Source organism: Pelodiscus sinensis, chromosome 1 (assembly GCF_049634645.1).
Source record: "Pelodiscus sinensis isolate JC-2024 chromosome 1, ASM4963464v1, whole genome shotgun sequence".
In the NCBI taxonomy this organism is placed as follows: domain Eukaryota; kingdom Metazoa; phylum Chordata; order Testudines; family Trionychidae; genus Pelodiscus; species Pelodiscus sinensis.
Genome location: NC_134711.1, coordinates 98,104,555 through 98,119,564, shown reverse-complemented (window position 1 = coordinate 98,119,564; position 15,010 = coordinate 98,104,555). Strand labels below are relative to the sequence as shown.

The window sequence follows — 15,010 nt, the reverse complement described above, 5'->3', positions numbered from 1 at the left end:
TGGAGGGATTATGCCTTACGAAGCGCAGCTACCTCCAGAGCTTCAGGGGGACGGGGAAACCTGATCCCTTTTTATAGTTCAGACAGCAGTTCAGTCACTTGTAGAGGAGGGACTGGATCATGGCCCATTCTGCCTCCCGCTTCAGGCTGATGTGCAGCCCAGATGACTGAGAAGGTGCAGTCCCCAAGCACAGGACTGTGATATTCCTTTCCCTTGTATCTACTCTGTCCTCCCCGTATACATTTGTTAACAAAATTGTATCTCTTAATGCCTTAAGCATTCCAAGTTGTGTGCATGGTTAATTAAAATAATCATATTAGTAAATACTTTATGCTTGCATTGCATCGCAGTTTGTATTAATTTTCAAGAACTATAAGAATGAGAATTTCAGAAATACCCCCCATCAGCCTAACTCTGCTTCAGCTGAAGTTAGCAGTAAAGCTTACCATTGACTTCAGTGGGAACAGAGTTCAATGCTGTGCATTTTTGAAAAACCTACTCTAGCAGTAGAAACTTATAAAATATGTTTATTGTCTTTGTATTGTATTTCTAGGTTTACCATAGTTATTTCTGGCCACTGGAGTGGACTGTCCCATCTAGAGACAACAACAAATGCTATGCAAAGATAATCTGCAATATTCAAGATAATGTAAGTGCATTTTTTCCCTCCTGGGTAACCAGAATCAGCTGGTTGTTTTAGGGGTCTCACAGAAAAGTATAAGTAGTCATTTTCCTCATTTGTTTAAAAAAAAACCCTTCTGTTGGTTACTACTCTGTCTTTTGTATTAAACATTTCTAATTTGTCTCAGATACTTTGTTTAATAGGAAAAAAAGGCCCTTTAACAAACATGACTGACATTTGTACGTAGCAGTTTTCCATAAGGATGAAAAATATTGGTAGCTATCACTAGAGTCTAGAAATGGTCATTCTATTTCAAAAGTAGGTAAATAAACTATTAGTAATGCCACATAGCTCTTATGCTTTAAAAAAAATCTTCCTGTCTCCCTTGAGGAGATGCAGCTCCCTTATATCAAAGTCAGACAGAACCCATCCAATTTCATCTCCTTACAAAACGATGGGTTTGTTTTGAACCCTAGGGATGACTGTAACATGATTGATCTGTCTTGCCCTCACACATCTTATTTTAAATGATAATGCTAAGATTAACCTGGTGTGTGTAGTAAGGATAAAACTACCTTCACTATTACAGACACCAGCACAATCTGTTAAATCATTAAGTGGATTATAAACCATTGAGAAGAATCGGTATTCCCAGCTGTAAGTGGGCAAGGTCTGTTTAGTAAGAGCTGAGTTGGACTTTAATTATTAACAAGGTTCTCCCTTGCCTTGAACTTTTTCTACTATGACAGTATCTTTGTTAGTTGATATTGGCAGCTAGCAACCGATAATTAGCAATGCCTATCAAATCTACTTTACCTACCTACTTTTATCCATGTTGTCTAATCTACCTATAGTAATTCTAAGGATCCCATACTTCATAGGGGGTGGGGAACCTTTTTTGAGTTGGAGGCCACTGACCCACAGAAAAATCAGTTGGGGGCTGCATAAATGAAGGAAAAAAAACAACCCTTCACTGACGTGGCCCCCAGATGAGAAGAACAACACTCCGCACATTCCCCTCACAAACCAAAGCCTATGGGGGCCCAGCCTAGTACATTTTGTGTGCTCCAGCTCTGTGGTGGGGATCTGGGTAGGCTGGAGTGCCAGCGCATGCTCCCCAATGCAGGGAGGGGCCCTGAGCCTTGTGGGCCAGATCCAAGCAAGCCCGGGGCTGCATCTGGCCCCCGGTCCCAAGCCAGGGGTTGCATCCAGCCCTCAGACCTGAGGTTCCCTGCCCCTGCTTTATAGTGTCATTTCTGAAATGCCCATCACTGTAATATTTAGACTCCTTTCTTTTTTGGTGGTGGAGTGGGAGGGGGAAATCACCTTTACATCTGTGCGGATCCTGTGGTATAACTAAGGCTACAGGGCCTGATCCAGTTCTATCGAAGTACACAGAAAGACGGTCACTAACTTAAGTCGACTTTGAATCGGGGCCTTAATTTGTATACATTTTATTGTTCTGATAACTGTAAAGGAGTTTGAATATCTGTAGGGTTGGAAGTTATCCAGGATGAAAATTCAGTGCCTTCAATATTTTCATTTGTACCAGAAACTCTTTTTAACACATAACCAAAAAAGAAAATTGAAAATAGATACAGGTTTTACCCCTTAACTTAACTTCGATATAGCCCAGAGTCAATATCAATGCTAGTCAAAACAACCTTAAAGACTAATAGGTTTACTTGAGCATAAGTTTTTGTGGGGAAAGACCCATCTGATGAAGTGGGCTCTTCGAGTGGTGACTGCAAACTCCCTGGAGCGTCTGCAAGTTCCTGGCCTCCAGAATCTCCTGCTCCTGCAGTCTGGGATCCTATCTGCTCCTCAGATGGCGCTGGCAAGGTGCATCATTCCTCCTCGGCAGCCAGCACAGACTTATACTGGCTGCAGTATAAAGCAGCAGCAATTGCAGCATGCCCAGCAGGATCGGGGTGTGTAGCTTCTGCTGCTACGAGCATTGCTTTAGCCCCTCCCATTCCAGTGCAGGGCCAGTACATCCTGTCACTGGGAAGCTAGCAAGACAACTGCCCCGCACTACACGAAGCTGAGGGAGGAAGGCTCAGACTTCAGTTTCAGCCCTGGGCAACAGGGCTTTAGGCTTCTGGCTTGGCTGGTGGGGCTCAGGTTAGTTACCTGACATTGCACCCATAAACCATATTTTTCATTTAAGATCTTTTGCACAGACTATGCATTACTTGTCATGAATCATTTGCCCACCAGTCCAACGAGAATACTAAATAGAATTATTTATAAGCATTTCTTGTGCTGTTACACTGATTGCTATTTAAATAACTGCTGAACTGGGAATTTGTAAAATTTATTTTTTATTGAGATGATTCAGAACAAGCACCCAGTAAAAGACCACCTAACACTGGCCCTAATATTGCAATATGCTTAATATACACATAGGTTTCTCTTCACTTACCTAAATAACCCATTGAAGTCAGGGGAAAACTTAACTGAGTAAAAGTTAAATGCAATATCTTTAGCAGTATGAACATCTTGGAGACTCTCTGAAGAGAATCAATGTATAAGGCTTTACCTGATTTTCTTTATTTAGGAGCGAGTTATCGGTTTCCATGTGCTTGGTCCAAATGCTGGAGAAGTTACCCAAGGGTTTTCCGCAGCCATCAAATGTGGACTGACAAAAGCGCAGTTGGACAACACAATAGGAATTCATCCAGTTTGTGCAGAGGTGTGTATGTGTTGTCAGAGTTTTCGCAGTCTGTCATTGTGTGGTGTGTCAAAAAAAAAACCAATACACAAGGCTAGAGTTTCTTAACGCAGTGCAGGCTCTTTGCACTGCAATGCCAGATGATGTGATTCTAAAGCTAGCACCATGGGATCACCAGGTTATGGCATTTTGTTACAGCCAGCAAAAAGGGGTCTTTTGATAGTGGAGTGCAGGCATCACCCTCCTTGCTGCCAGCACATTAGGGGAAAGAATGATGATGTAAGAGTTCCTAGACCTGCTGTACTCCATCAGAAGTTTTCCCTTCCCCTCCCCCCCCCCCACACTTTCCTGATCTTCAACCTTGGGGACATTAACAGCCATCATAGATCAAAGCAGCTCTAAGATGCTCTATTTCTATGCACAGGGACCAGTCTTACACCTAGTGTCAACAGGATCAGGGATAGTATGAGCGACCATTAAAGCCTCCCCATAGCTACTTCCACTCTTAAGTTCCCTAACTTGCACTACGCACATTTGGCTGTAGCTGAGAATCTGTCTCTCAGCCTTTTATTTTGGAATCTAAGGAGCAGATGTTGGAGATCTTGAATAATTAGCTCGTAAACATGAATATTGGTTTCTACAGAAGTTTTTTTATTTGAATTTTGGATGAGCAGGAGTTTCAGACATTAAAGTTTTGTCTGTTTATATAAAGACCCAGAAGGTTTTTTTTTTAACATACATAGTTAAAGAATTAAACATGGTCTGCCATGATGGAGTGTCTCCTCTGAGTAGAGAATTCTTCTTATACCCTGACTCTAAAATCTGTATTTGAAGGGTTCAAATATTTATTATATGTTCTTCAAATATTTATTTCTGCTAACATTTCAGATGGAGCTAAGTACTTAAAATAGGCCTAGAAACTGGCATTATAGCAAAAGATCAGATGCTTAATGATTTTTCTCTTAAATTCTGTCTCACTGGAGATAGTTTCTTTACTCAGTTCACGTGTCTGACTTTCATGTGTAGAAGCATGAAAAGAAGCAAAACCACTTGCAGGTGTAAGTCAAGGATGTTCCATTGGTGCAATGCCTATTTATACCAGCTAAAGATTTTCTCTAAGGGTATGTCCATACTTCAGTTAAAAATCTGTGCCTGGCCTCTGCCACCTGACTTGCATTCATGGGGTTCAGGCTAAAGAGCTGTTTAATTACAGTGTAGATGTTTGGTCTCAGATTGCAGACTGGACGTTAGAACCTAAGAACCAGGGCTGCACCTTAAACTTGAGCATCTACTCTCAGGCTAGCTGTAGGTGTCTCACTGCTGGTAGACATACTCTATGCCTGGGGTCTCAAACACATGGCCTGCGGGCCATCTGTGGTCTATACAGTTCCACAATTTGGCCCTCGTGCAGCTGCCAGCATGAATCTCTGCGGTCTAGGAGTGTGTATTTGCACCTTTCCCCCAAATCCAGCCCCAGCTCTGCCCCTTCCCTGCCTCTTTCTGCCCCTTCTCCCCACCCATTGCACCCCTTCCTTCAAGCTCCTTCCCCGGAGGGACATGGCCTGGAAGATTGATGGCTGAGCAGGCTGCTGCGTCAATCTGCTTTCCATTGGCTACCATTTCAATGTGTGCTGGGGGACCCGACCCCTCCTCAGTCCCAGCGCAGGCTCCTGCAGGCTAAGCTGAGTATTGGGGACTGTCTCATCCATAGGATGGTTGGGGGCAGCCACCACAGGGCTCGGGGCAGTCACCCTGGACCATCCTATGGATGGGACGCTCTGCACATGCCTCCCTTGAGCCACTGGGATGTGCCAGCAGTGGTGCAGCGCTAGCCGCTGGAAGCTGCTCTAGCCCTGCTGTGCTCCTGGTGGTGGCAGGTATGCTAGCAAGGAAGGGGAAAGGGAAGAGTTTACATTGTCGGGGTGGCAGCCAGGGCCAGGGAATGTGTGGGTGGAAGAGTGCACAGAGATCCTTTCCCCTCTCCTCCCCTGGACTCCTGCCTGAGGGGTTGCCCACTGGCTTGCTAGGAGGATCTGAGGACTCGTGCTGGCACTAAGATAAATTGAATTTGAGATCCCTGCCCTAAGCCATCTTAACTCTTGAATCTGTCAGTGGGTTATGAGCTGAATCTGTGTTCTTATGTACATATTTCAGCTACAAGCTATAATATTGTAGAATGCCAGAGGTCTACAACAGTAGCCCTGTCCACTTGTCTGTGCTATTTGACTGTGCTATTTGTATGTTGCGTTTGCAGCACTCTGGAAGGCAGGCAAGATGACAGCCTTTGTGAATGTATCAGATACTAGGGATGTAAAATCCTGGTCAATCCGTTAACTGTTTAAATTTTATGTTTAAAATAATTAGAGGGCGGGCAGTGGGCGACCATGCAGGAGGGATCTACTTTGGCCAGGCTGGAGTGACCCTGCCCCTGGCATGTTGGGCCATGTTCCCCTCCTTCAGTGGGTCCTGCAGGGTAGGGGGCTGCACCAGCCCACTGGTTAACCGAAACTGGTAAGCATGGTAAGGGTTATGCTTTTACCGGTTAACCATTCGTATCCCTTGTAGATACCGAAGTCCTTTCAAGCATCCATAGCAACCGTGTTTCCTTTCTCTGTAACATGTTAGAATGGGATTCTTACAAACCCTCAAAGAAAGGAACACAAGTTCTCATTTCATTGTCGGTCTTTTCCTGGTAGACGGTTGAGTGGGAGTATTCACACCTGTGAATTCAAATGGGGTATTAGCATATGCAGTGTGAAGATAGAATGATAATCATAATTTATTTTGGACATCTGAGCTGCTAAAATTGAAAATGAATAGAATGATTAGGTATAATTTGGTGTGGTAATTCAGCTAATCATGTTTATTTGGGTAGGAGTGGGGGAGCGAATCGTCTGAGGAGGAACATGCAAATTAAAAACTCCAGAGGGTTGTTGATGATTTTGTGGTGCCAGCATTCAAAACGTTTTTGCTCCTCTAACTTTCTCATCTTTTATTCAGCCAACCAAAAAAAATTGTTGACATTTTGTAGGTACTGAGTACATTGGGATGAGAGCAAAGTGATGATTGACCTCAGTGCATGCTTTCTCTGTTACACATTTGTAAACATGCTATAGGAAAAGAAAATTAGTATCGTTTTCCTGCACAGATGTATCACATCTTTATTTAGTACCAAGTTACTGCTACCCTTAGTGATTCCAGTAGTACCTCATTTCACAGATGGCCTTCTGACAAGTAGAGTGCTATTTAGCATGTGTAACAGTGGCAGGATTGAGCTTAATTTATTTGCTTTTATAAATTAAAGCCAGATTTTGCTACACTTTCTCGACAAAACAGGCTCTTCAAATCAATGAGACTGCTTGCAGAGTCAAGTGCTATTCAGCATGAATACAGGTGGCAGAAACTGGACCTTAGTGAGAGCTGTTTTTTGTTTTTTTAAGACTTAATTGTAGTGATTAAAAGGTTGTTGTTTACAATTCAGGAAAAATCTTCCTTTAAAAGCTGGCATGACTCAGCTAGTTCACTAATGAGCAGTTTCCATTTGTTGCGTCTAGAGCCTTGTCTTCACTTGAACAGCTAACAAGCTCTCAACTGAAAAATCATGTGTCCAGAAACTCTCAGATAGATCCCAGGTGGTTTGCCCCATAGCAACTAGAGAGGGCCAATACACACAGAAGTTGGGGTCAAGACCAAGAAGGGAAGAGAGAAAGGTACAGGTTGAACCTCTCTAATCTGGCACACTCTAGTCTGGCAACATTCGTGGTCCGGCATAATTTTAGTTAGCAGGATGTCTACTTATCATGGATTTGGCCAAGTTTACTGCCTTCCCATAAAGTTTGTTTACCACCACCAGTCCTGGCTCTGTGTTCTGTGCTATTATTTCACTCCATATTACCCCAAAATGTCCTCTTAAGAGGCCAGTAAGCAGTGGAAGTGTTGATAATGCTGCTAGATAATATTGACCTCCTGTGGTCTGGCAAATTTTCTGGTTTGGCACTAGTCAGGACCCAAAGGTGTTAGAGAAAGAGGTTCAACCTGTAGCAGATTTTAATCTTTATTTTCATATCAAAGTGACTTTGACAATGCAGTGCAATCAAAGTCCACTTGAAAAATAAAAATGAAAATTAAGATGCACATTAAAAATCCTATTTCAAACCCAGTCCCTTAGCGTAAACAATTCCTCTTTCTTTTCAATATACATACACTAAGGTAGTTTCTTGCATGCATCTGAATTTCTTTGTGGCATGTATTGTTTTACTTGCTTGTGGAAAGAAGAAATTGTGTATAATTTATTTGTTATTCTCAAAAGAGCTGTTAGCCGTCTGTATTCAGCAAGGCTTCAACTTACTGAACTTTAAGGCTTTCAGATCTCTATTAACTGCAGACATTTCGATCTTATTTGCATAGCTGAAATGTGCAGATACTCTGTTCTGTTCTCAGTTTATTCTTCCTCAGAGAGGACTTTGATGCCAGCTAATTACTGTAGCTTTGAACCATTTAGACAGAAGTGGTTTTGATTTCCCATAATCCTTCCTGTATTATATATGTGCAAAACAACACCATCAATTGTGTAGTAAACCTCAACTACTAACTGAGGTAATTTGTTAAATTTCATGCGACGTATTTTTCTTCTAGAATTTCAGTATTTTTCATTTTAATAAAAACCACTCTTGAATAGCTTTATTTTTAATATGTCAGGAATACAACAAGAATCTTCACTTTGCAGACTAGATCTACAAAGGTTTCTTGGCTACTCTCTGGGGGCGGGGGAGAAAACCTTTACAATGTACATGGAGAATATTTTTCCTTCAACATCATGTTAGAGTTGCTTGTATCCAAGAGAACTATATTAGTAGACTGGTGCTCATGGATTTTTCATTTTGTTTTGGTACGGTTTGAACTCCTTCAGTCAAAGATATGGTTAAAAAGAGCCTGAAATGTGTGGTGTACCTCCCACCCCAAGTAAATTATTTTTATTCCAACACATACACTGGGATTCTGACGCCCAGGGCAAGACAAAGATGTCTTTAAGCTAAATTTTGTGTCTGTGCAGTTCTGGAGCTAAAATGCCAACCAATGTAATTTATTTGTATTACTGTAGCATGGAGGGGGCCCAATGTGCTAGGCACACTGTAAACACATACTAAGGGATAGTCTCTGTCCCATGGAGCTGATCTTATAAATAAAACAGACAAGAAGTCTGAGAGAGGGACATATACAAGCAAAAAATTGTAAACTGAGGCACAGAATAGTTAAATGACTTGCCCAAGGTCACAGAGGAAAAGTACGTCACATAAGGAAATGGAACACATGTTTCCTGGAGACCTTGTCCAGTGCCAAGGTTGTTCTTGGCCTTCAACAGGCAAGATGCTGGGTGAGAATTTCTTCCTTGGAAGGCCTGTGTTGGGCCACTGTAGGTTTCCCTATGCTGACCCTTCCCCAGACAAGCCATATGCCATGGGCAGTTGCGGTTGAGGCCATAGTGCATATTCCTATGGCCTTTCTGGCTTGTACTACAAACCTAGAAACCCCAAGGTATGCTGCCCAAGTTTAGAGCAGCCTCAAGGGCTGTTCTAAATTACATGGGTTGGCATTTTAGCTCCAGAACTGCACAGACACAAAATTTAGCTTAAAGCCATTGTTGTCTTGCCCTGGGCTTCAGAATCCCAGTGCATGTGTTGGAATAATATCCACATATCCAGCAGGAGTTCCAATCCCGATCCTAGTAATCACAACTCCTGTAAATTCTAATCCATGATATCTAGAGCTGGAATTGGTTCCAGAATTACATTTGATTAATATGATGCCTTAATTTACCATATTAAAGGTGGCACAAAGCCACATGACTTTCCCTAGATCATTTCTTTTTGACCATGAAAAGAAAAAACCCTAAGAAAAGTGGTGACAAGGGGGGCGTGCACTAATGAGTACGTTAAATGAATGTTTGCTATTACAAAGTATGCTAGTTTGAGTAAGGAATGCTATAGTTGAAGCATTATTCCTTGTACATCTAAGTGTCCCAGCCTCCTTGGGATTCATTTCAGTATACTGAAAATGTTCTTGCTTTCTTCCCCTTAGATATTCACCACGCTGTCAGTGACAAAGCGTTCTGGTGGAAGTGTCCTCCAGTCTGGCTGCTGAGGTTAATCACCCCCATTGTTGCTGCGTTTGCCAGAGACTGACTTTCATCACCAAGGCTGACTTGTCCAAGGCAGAAGAAACCATCTTCAAACAAGCTGTCGTCCTCATCATTGGCAGCAGGGAACCCCCTTGACCAAAGCAATCCCTTAATGGGGGTGAGAGAAGCGGTAGGATTTGTTAGTCGCCTATGGTGACTGGATGGCAATCGACAAAACAGTGGGAGTATTTAACGTCAAGCTGCTGCTTGGCAGGGCATCTACAAGATGCTTGTATGATATCGCAGCCTAAACCCAGTATTATCTGGTGGGCAGCGATGGAAGAACTGCTGGCACAGCTTCCCTAACCTAAATGTGTTACCACAAGTACTGATAATTCTAAGGTATCCCCATGTACTGCATTAGAAAACAGCATGATAGTGACTCTTCCTCAGAGATCCTGCATATCCGCAGATCACAGTAATGGCAGCAGGTAAAGTATGAGTACCTCACATTTCATTCTGAGTCACAAAATATCCTGGCACGTACATTTAGCCATAATTAGCAATATCCAGAATAGCAAGTCTTTTTTGGCTTCCAAAAATCCTAAAACCAAAATTGTTCCCTCACAGTTTCTTATTCTAAAGAGGGATACTTATTACCACAGTTGCCCCTTGTACTAGCCTCTGAGAGAGGAAAATGTTTGCCTCAGTAAGGCCTTGTCTACATGGGAACACTTTTTTTTGTGTATCTTTAGTTTTTTGACAGAAACTGCCTCCCATCCAGACTCAAATGATTTGGGGGGCATTATCATGCATCTTATCCCTCTGTAATTAACCCATTTTGGAAGTGACATCATTCTGTTGCGGAATGTGTTATACCACCATAAGGTTGGTGTGGACATATTCTCATATTGAAAGAGTTATGGCACATCAGGGAGTCCTCCCACTGCTGCTCTACACTGCATTATTTCATATCTGGATTAGTTAGTCTGCTTGTGTGTGCACCCTCCATTAGAGGTGGGTGAAACTTCTATTTTGGTAAAAAATGCAGATTTGCATCAACTGAAACATTTTGCTAATTCATGCCGAATTTGCTGAATTATTTTGGTTGGAAGAAAAACATCTGAAATAATCAAAATACTTTGTTTCAACATTTTTTTTGAATGAGATGTTTCAGTTTTTTTAATTCAAAATTATTTTGCATTTTGAATTTAACCTCAGTTTTATTTAAAATGGTTGCCAAAAAAAACCCCAAAACCCAACCCAAGCCACAACCTCAAGCAGAACATTTTATTCATTCTGAAATGACCCCTGCCCCTGGACTTTATGGTTCAGACACTAAACTAAAAAAATCACATATTTGCACTGCCCTACTATCCTTTTATCCAGTATTTAGAGTATAGATGGAGTGGAGGTGGGGCAAGGTGGGTAAAGGGTGCAGACCTCAGTGGGAGGGGAAGGGGAAGAAAATATTAAAAACTGAGCTAAGTTGTTGAAGACCAGGGCACCTTAAGCAGTTTTACCAAAGCTGCTGCTCCCATATCATGATTGACACCCCTCCCCCCCACACCCACACACGTTTTTCAGCTCATTTTAAGCACTGACTGCATCTTGACTGGGTGTCCCTATCTCTGTTTAAATACTGGTAGATGCACAAGCACATTTCTGTGTCTCCGGTTCATGGCAAGTTCACAGACCCTGAGTTCACTGCACCCCCATGCGGTTGCATCAGGCAATTGAGGAATTCCTAGATTTCCAGGGAAAAGAGTACATTCAATCTTACCTTTCCAGGACACACCAAAAAGCCAAGATTTACCAACCACTAACAGAGCAAATGCAGGAGACCAGTATTCCCAGGACAGGAGCAAGTGTGATAGTAAAGCCAAGGAGCAGTGGCAGAATTACAAAACTCAAGGTTACTGTTAATGCCCCCCGCACATGTGCATGTTATGAGAAGCTGGACTGAAGTTGCTGCTTATTTTTATCTTTTTGCTCTAGCAGCATCCATGTGGTGTCACAGTGCTGGTGATCTTCCATCAGCTACAACACCATCTGCCTATGCAGTCAATACATATGAAGCATCCTGTTTGTACTCCATGCTACCTAACAGCACTTTGAAAACGTGTTTGAAACTGAAACAGTTTGGAAATGGTGTTGGCTAGTGAAAAACAAGCAAATTATGGGATACAGTGGAAGGAATCAAGAGAGTTTAATCCCATGTTCCAATACTCCAGTTGGTTCTGGTAGACATTCCACACTCCAAACTAATAAACAACCCACAGTGTATTAAGCCTAGCAGCAGAACACTGTACACTGAGACACCTGCTCAGACAGCTTGTGTGTTTATTTTAAAAACACAGTGCTATGTGGACATTGTGATTCCCAAGGGAGGCACAATGCAATGTGAATGTACTCTTTCAAGTTAGCTATATTTGTATAGTTAGAGTAAATTATAAAAAATAAACAAAAACCCAGTCTCTTTCCTGTATAGACAAGGCCTAAAACTGTCCTAATTTCCATGTGTGCATTGTTTATATCCAATTAAGAAAATTATTTTTTTTTAAAACAGACTGTTTAAGTGGTGCACTGGGCTTCTGCACAGGGAGAATATTGTCACTTTCTATTGAGAAGCTTCTAATAGTGTTGTAAATTATTTTTATAACTTGTATACGTATACAAGGGGGCATTAACTTGTATACGTAATTGAAGGGGTTTTTTATGCTTTATACCATATAAAAACAATTTGTATTTTTTTCTGGCCAGTTTATTGCAGCATGTGCTACTCTTTTTGATGCACTTCTAAATGAAGAAATTATATCTTAGCAAGGTATAAATTATTAAGTATAGAAAAGGCCACTTTGATCACAAATTCCTGTGTCATTTATTTCAATTTTTTTATTTTTGAGAGTGTTAGGTATTTTCAAAAAATGTAGTGTTTTTTCTCCAGTGCATATCAGACAAATAAGGGCAAAATTTTAAAATGCAAGGAATGAAAAATTAGGGGCCTACTTTTCACTAAAATTAGGGTTATTTGTGTCCCTAATGCACCAGATGTCACATATATAAAACTTCAGAAAATACCAGGAGTCTAATTTCACACTATGTAGGTCCTAGTGCTCAAACATTTCAGCACACAAGGAACTACTTATATGTTTCACTTCTGAAGACAGATATTCAAGTACATGAATAAGTTCCATGTGTACTCAAGAATTTGCAGGACTGGGTCATAGATTATTAATCAGCTAATTAATGTGCTAAATAATAATTTTTGACGTGCATTTTCAAAGTTGTGGATTTTTATATTTTAAATAACTGAACTGTGAAAACAGTACTATCTCCAAATTTTTCTCTGATATATTTATTGTGGGTCTATGCACAGTGAAAAAGGCGCATGATGTATGAAGACCTCATATAAGGCTACATTAATGGTCAAAACAAAGTCCTTCAAATTCATATTAAAATAAATGTACATTTTATTATGAAGTCTTTGGAAATATATTAGAAAATGTAATAAATTAAACATTATTTATATTCCATTCATGTCCTGTTCCTTGTTAGTCATTAACATTTTTGGTTCTCCTATGTGAATACAAACCAAATTCCTCCAAAAGTATTTCATATAAAAATATAGATAAGATGAATTTTGTAGTTTCAGCACTTAATTAGCAGTCGTTTTATCTAGTGAGATTAAAATTATTACTGTTTAATTCTCTTCCATTTATCTTTACCCATCTTTACCTGTTAAAACAACCCTAAATTGTACACATTATGGTATTCAGAGACATCTGTTGATGGAAATGCCACCCTCTTACAGATCAAAACACTGTAGCTTTCTTCCATGATCTGAAGGCTATTCTAAGGGCTTAATTGTTAACTGCCCCGTGATCCCATCCTTCTTAATCCCCTATGTGCAGGCTTACAGGCCACAGAGGGAGGGCAGGGAGAGGGCAAACAGGGCAGTTGCTCCGAAGCTCTGAGATTCAAAAGGGTTGGTTCATGGATTTAAAAGTAGCCATTCTTCTACAAAAGAATTTTACTACCCAATTACAGAGAGAGACTGCTGACCTGGAATTCATTTACAAATTTGACACTGTCACCCTGGGCTTGAATAAAGATATTAACTGGTTGACACACTACAAAGCCAATTTTCCTTGCTTTTGACATTCACATTTTCACATCAAAAGCTATGAACGGGACACATCCAGCCCATTCCTGGATTCAGATATTAGAGCTTCCTAATTATTAGTACTTGTTTCTCCAAAAGGACTAACAAGACTTTCAAAGATGGCTCTTATTTCCATATTTAGCTGCCAACCAGCTCTAAGGTTGCTATCTCAGATCTGTTGCTGAGGCCACTCCCCCTGCTGCATACAACTTGAAGCTGTGGTCTAAAAAAGTCCAGAGAAGACAGCAGTTCTATTTGGTGTCAATGGAATTTTATGTGTACTCAGCAGGTCACTTATTTAGGAGGGTAAATATGGACCGAAGAGCCCAACTTTATGTACCCTTTTCAAAAATCTTGGCAAATTTGTTTTTACACTCCTCACTCTAGCAAGGTACCTGGACCAGAGAGAAGAAATTTGTAATTCAAGTCAGAATGTTTACTTTAAGCAACAATTATTAACTGCTGAGGTAAACGCACACCACCTCATCCCATTGCTGCCAGTGTTTTCTCCTGGAGCTGTATAATGAGCTGTTTGAATAATTTTCATCAAATAGTTGTATTCAAAGAATATTACGCTTGGACTACATTATTCATGGCATATTTTTAGGATGCTTAGTGAATAATTTAAATATATTCATCCAATACACTTATCAAGTATGTTCAACAAATCTGTCTTTTCCCATTCTTTGCCCATTTCTTCTGTCTCTGTGCAGTTCTGTTAATGGAGCGATATTACTTTTCCTGCAGAAATCCCTATGTTGTAGCCAGCTCTTTAAGGGGGCATTGGGTTGCCACTTGAGTGGCACATACAGCTTGGAGATCCTGGATGATACTGAGCCCTTGGACATCAAACAAAGTGCACTGAGAGCCCTAAAAGATTGCTCAGGACAGGTACCTCAAAGAGGGACGATCTCGGGAAAACCGGGTCAAGTGGTAGCTCCCCTCCCCCACCATGAGGCAGGTTGCCATTGACAGAGGCAGCCTGGGTAGAATGTGCCTCCTTTGGAGCTTTGTTGTCAAGTAATGGAAGGTGTTTCCCAGGTATACAGCAATTTCCCAGGTATACAGAGCAGTCACAGGGTGACTGGCCTCTTTCAGAGTAATAAGTCCAGCCCTACATGAGCTTCCCTCAGCTGTCCTTCCCGGATAGGGAAAGTCATTGCTGCTGTGTAACAGGTAGGTCCTATGGCTAACAAATTACTCCACATCAATCCTGAGGATTAAGGCCCCAACTACGGAAGGGCCTAGTCATATGATTAAGTCCATCCCTATCTAACATAAAAGCACATGCCTAATGTTGAGTGTGTATGTGTAAGAGTTTTCCCAGCTAAGGGTCTAAACGGAGGTCTGTTCACACTCAGTGTGAAAGATTCTCTTAATACGGAAAAATGAAAAGGATTCTCAGTGCTCTGAAACAGATTCAGAAGAATT

At 41.2% G+C, this 15,010-nt stretch overlaps 1 protein-coding gene across 3 annotated transcripts in view; it reads left to right on the top strand.

The window, feature by feature from the left end:
* The window catches only part of TXNRD1 (thioredoxin reductase 1), a 58,655-nt gene extending 47,984 nt beyond the window's left edge, over nucleotides 1–10,671 (top strand). For all 3 annotated transcript variants that reach the window (XM_075938719.1, XM_075938713.1, XM_075938727.1), the window contains 3 exons: nucleotides 554–649; nucleotides 3,183–3,317; nucleotides 9,375–10,671. In XM_075938719.1, coding sequence (XP_075794834.1) covers nucleotides 554–649; nucleotides 3,183–3,317; nucleotides 9,375–9,437 — 294 coding nt within the window. In that variant the 3' untranslated portion in view covers nucleotides 9,438–10,671. The remainder of the gene's footprint in view (nucleotides 1–553; nucleotides 650–3,182; nucleotides 3,318–9,374) is intronic.
* The last annotated feature ends 4,339 nt before the right edge of the window (nucleotides 10,672–15,010 follow it).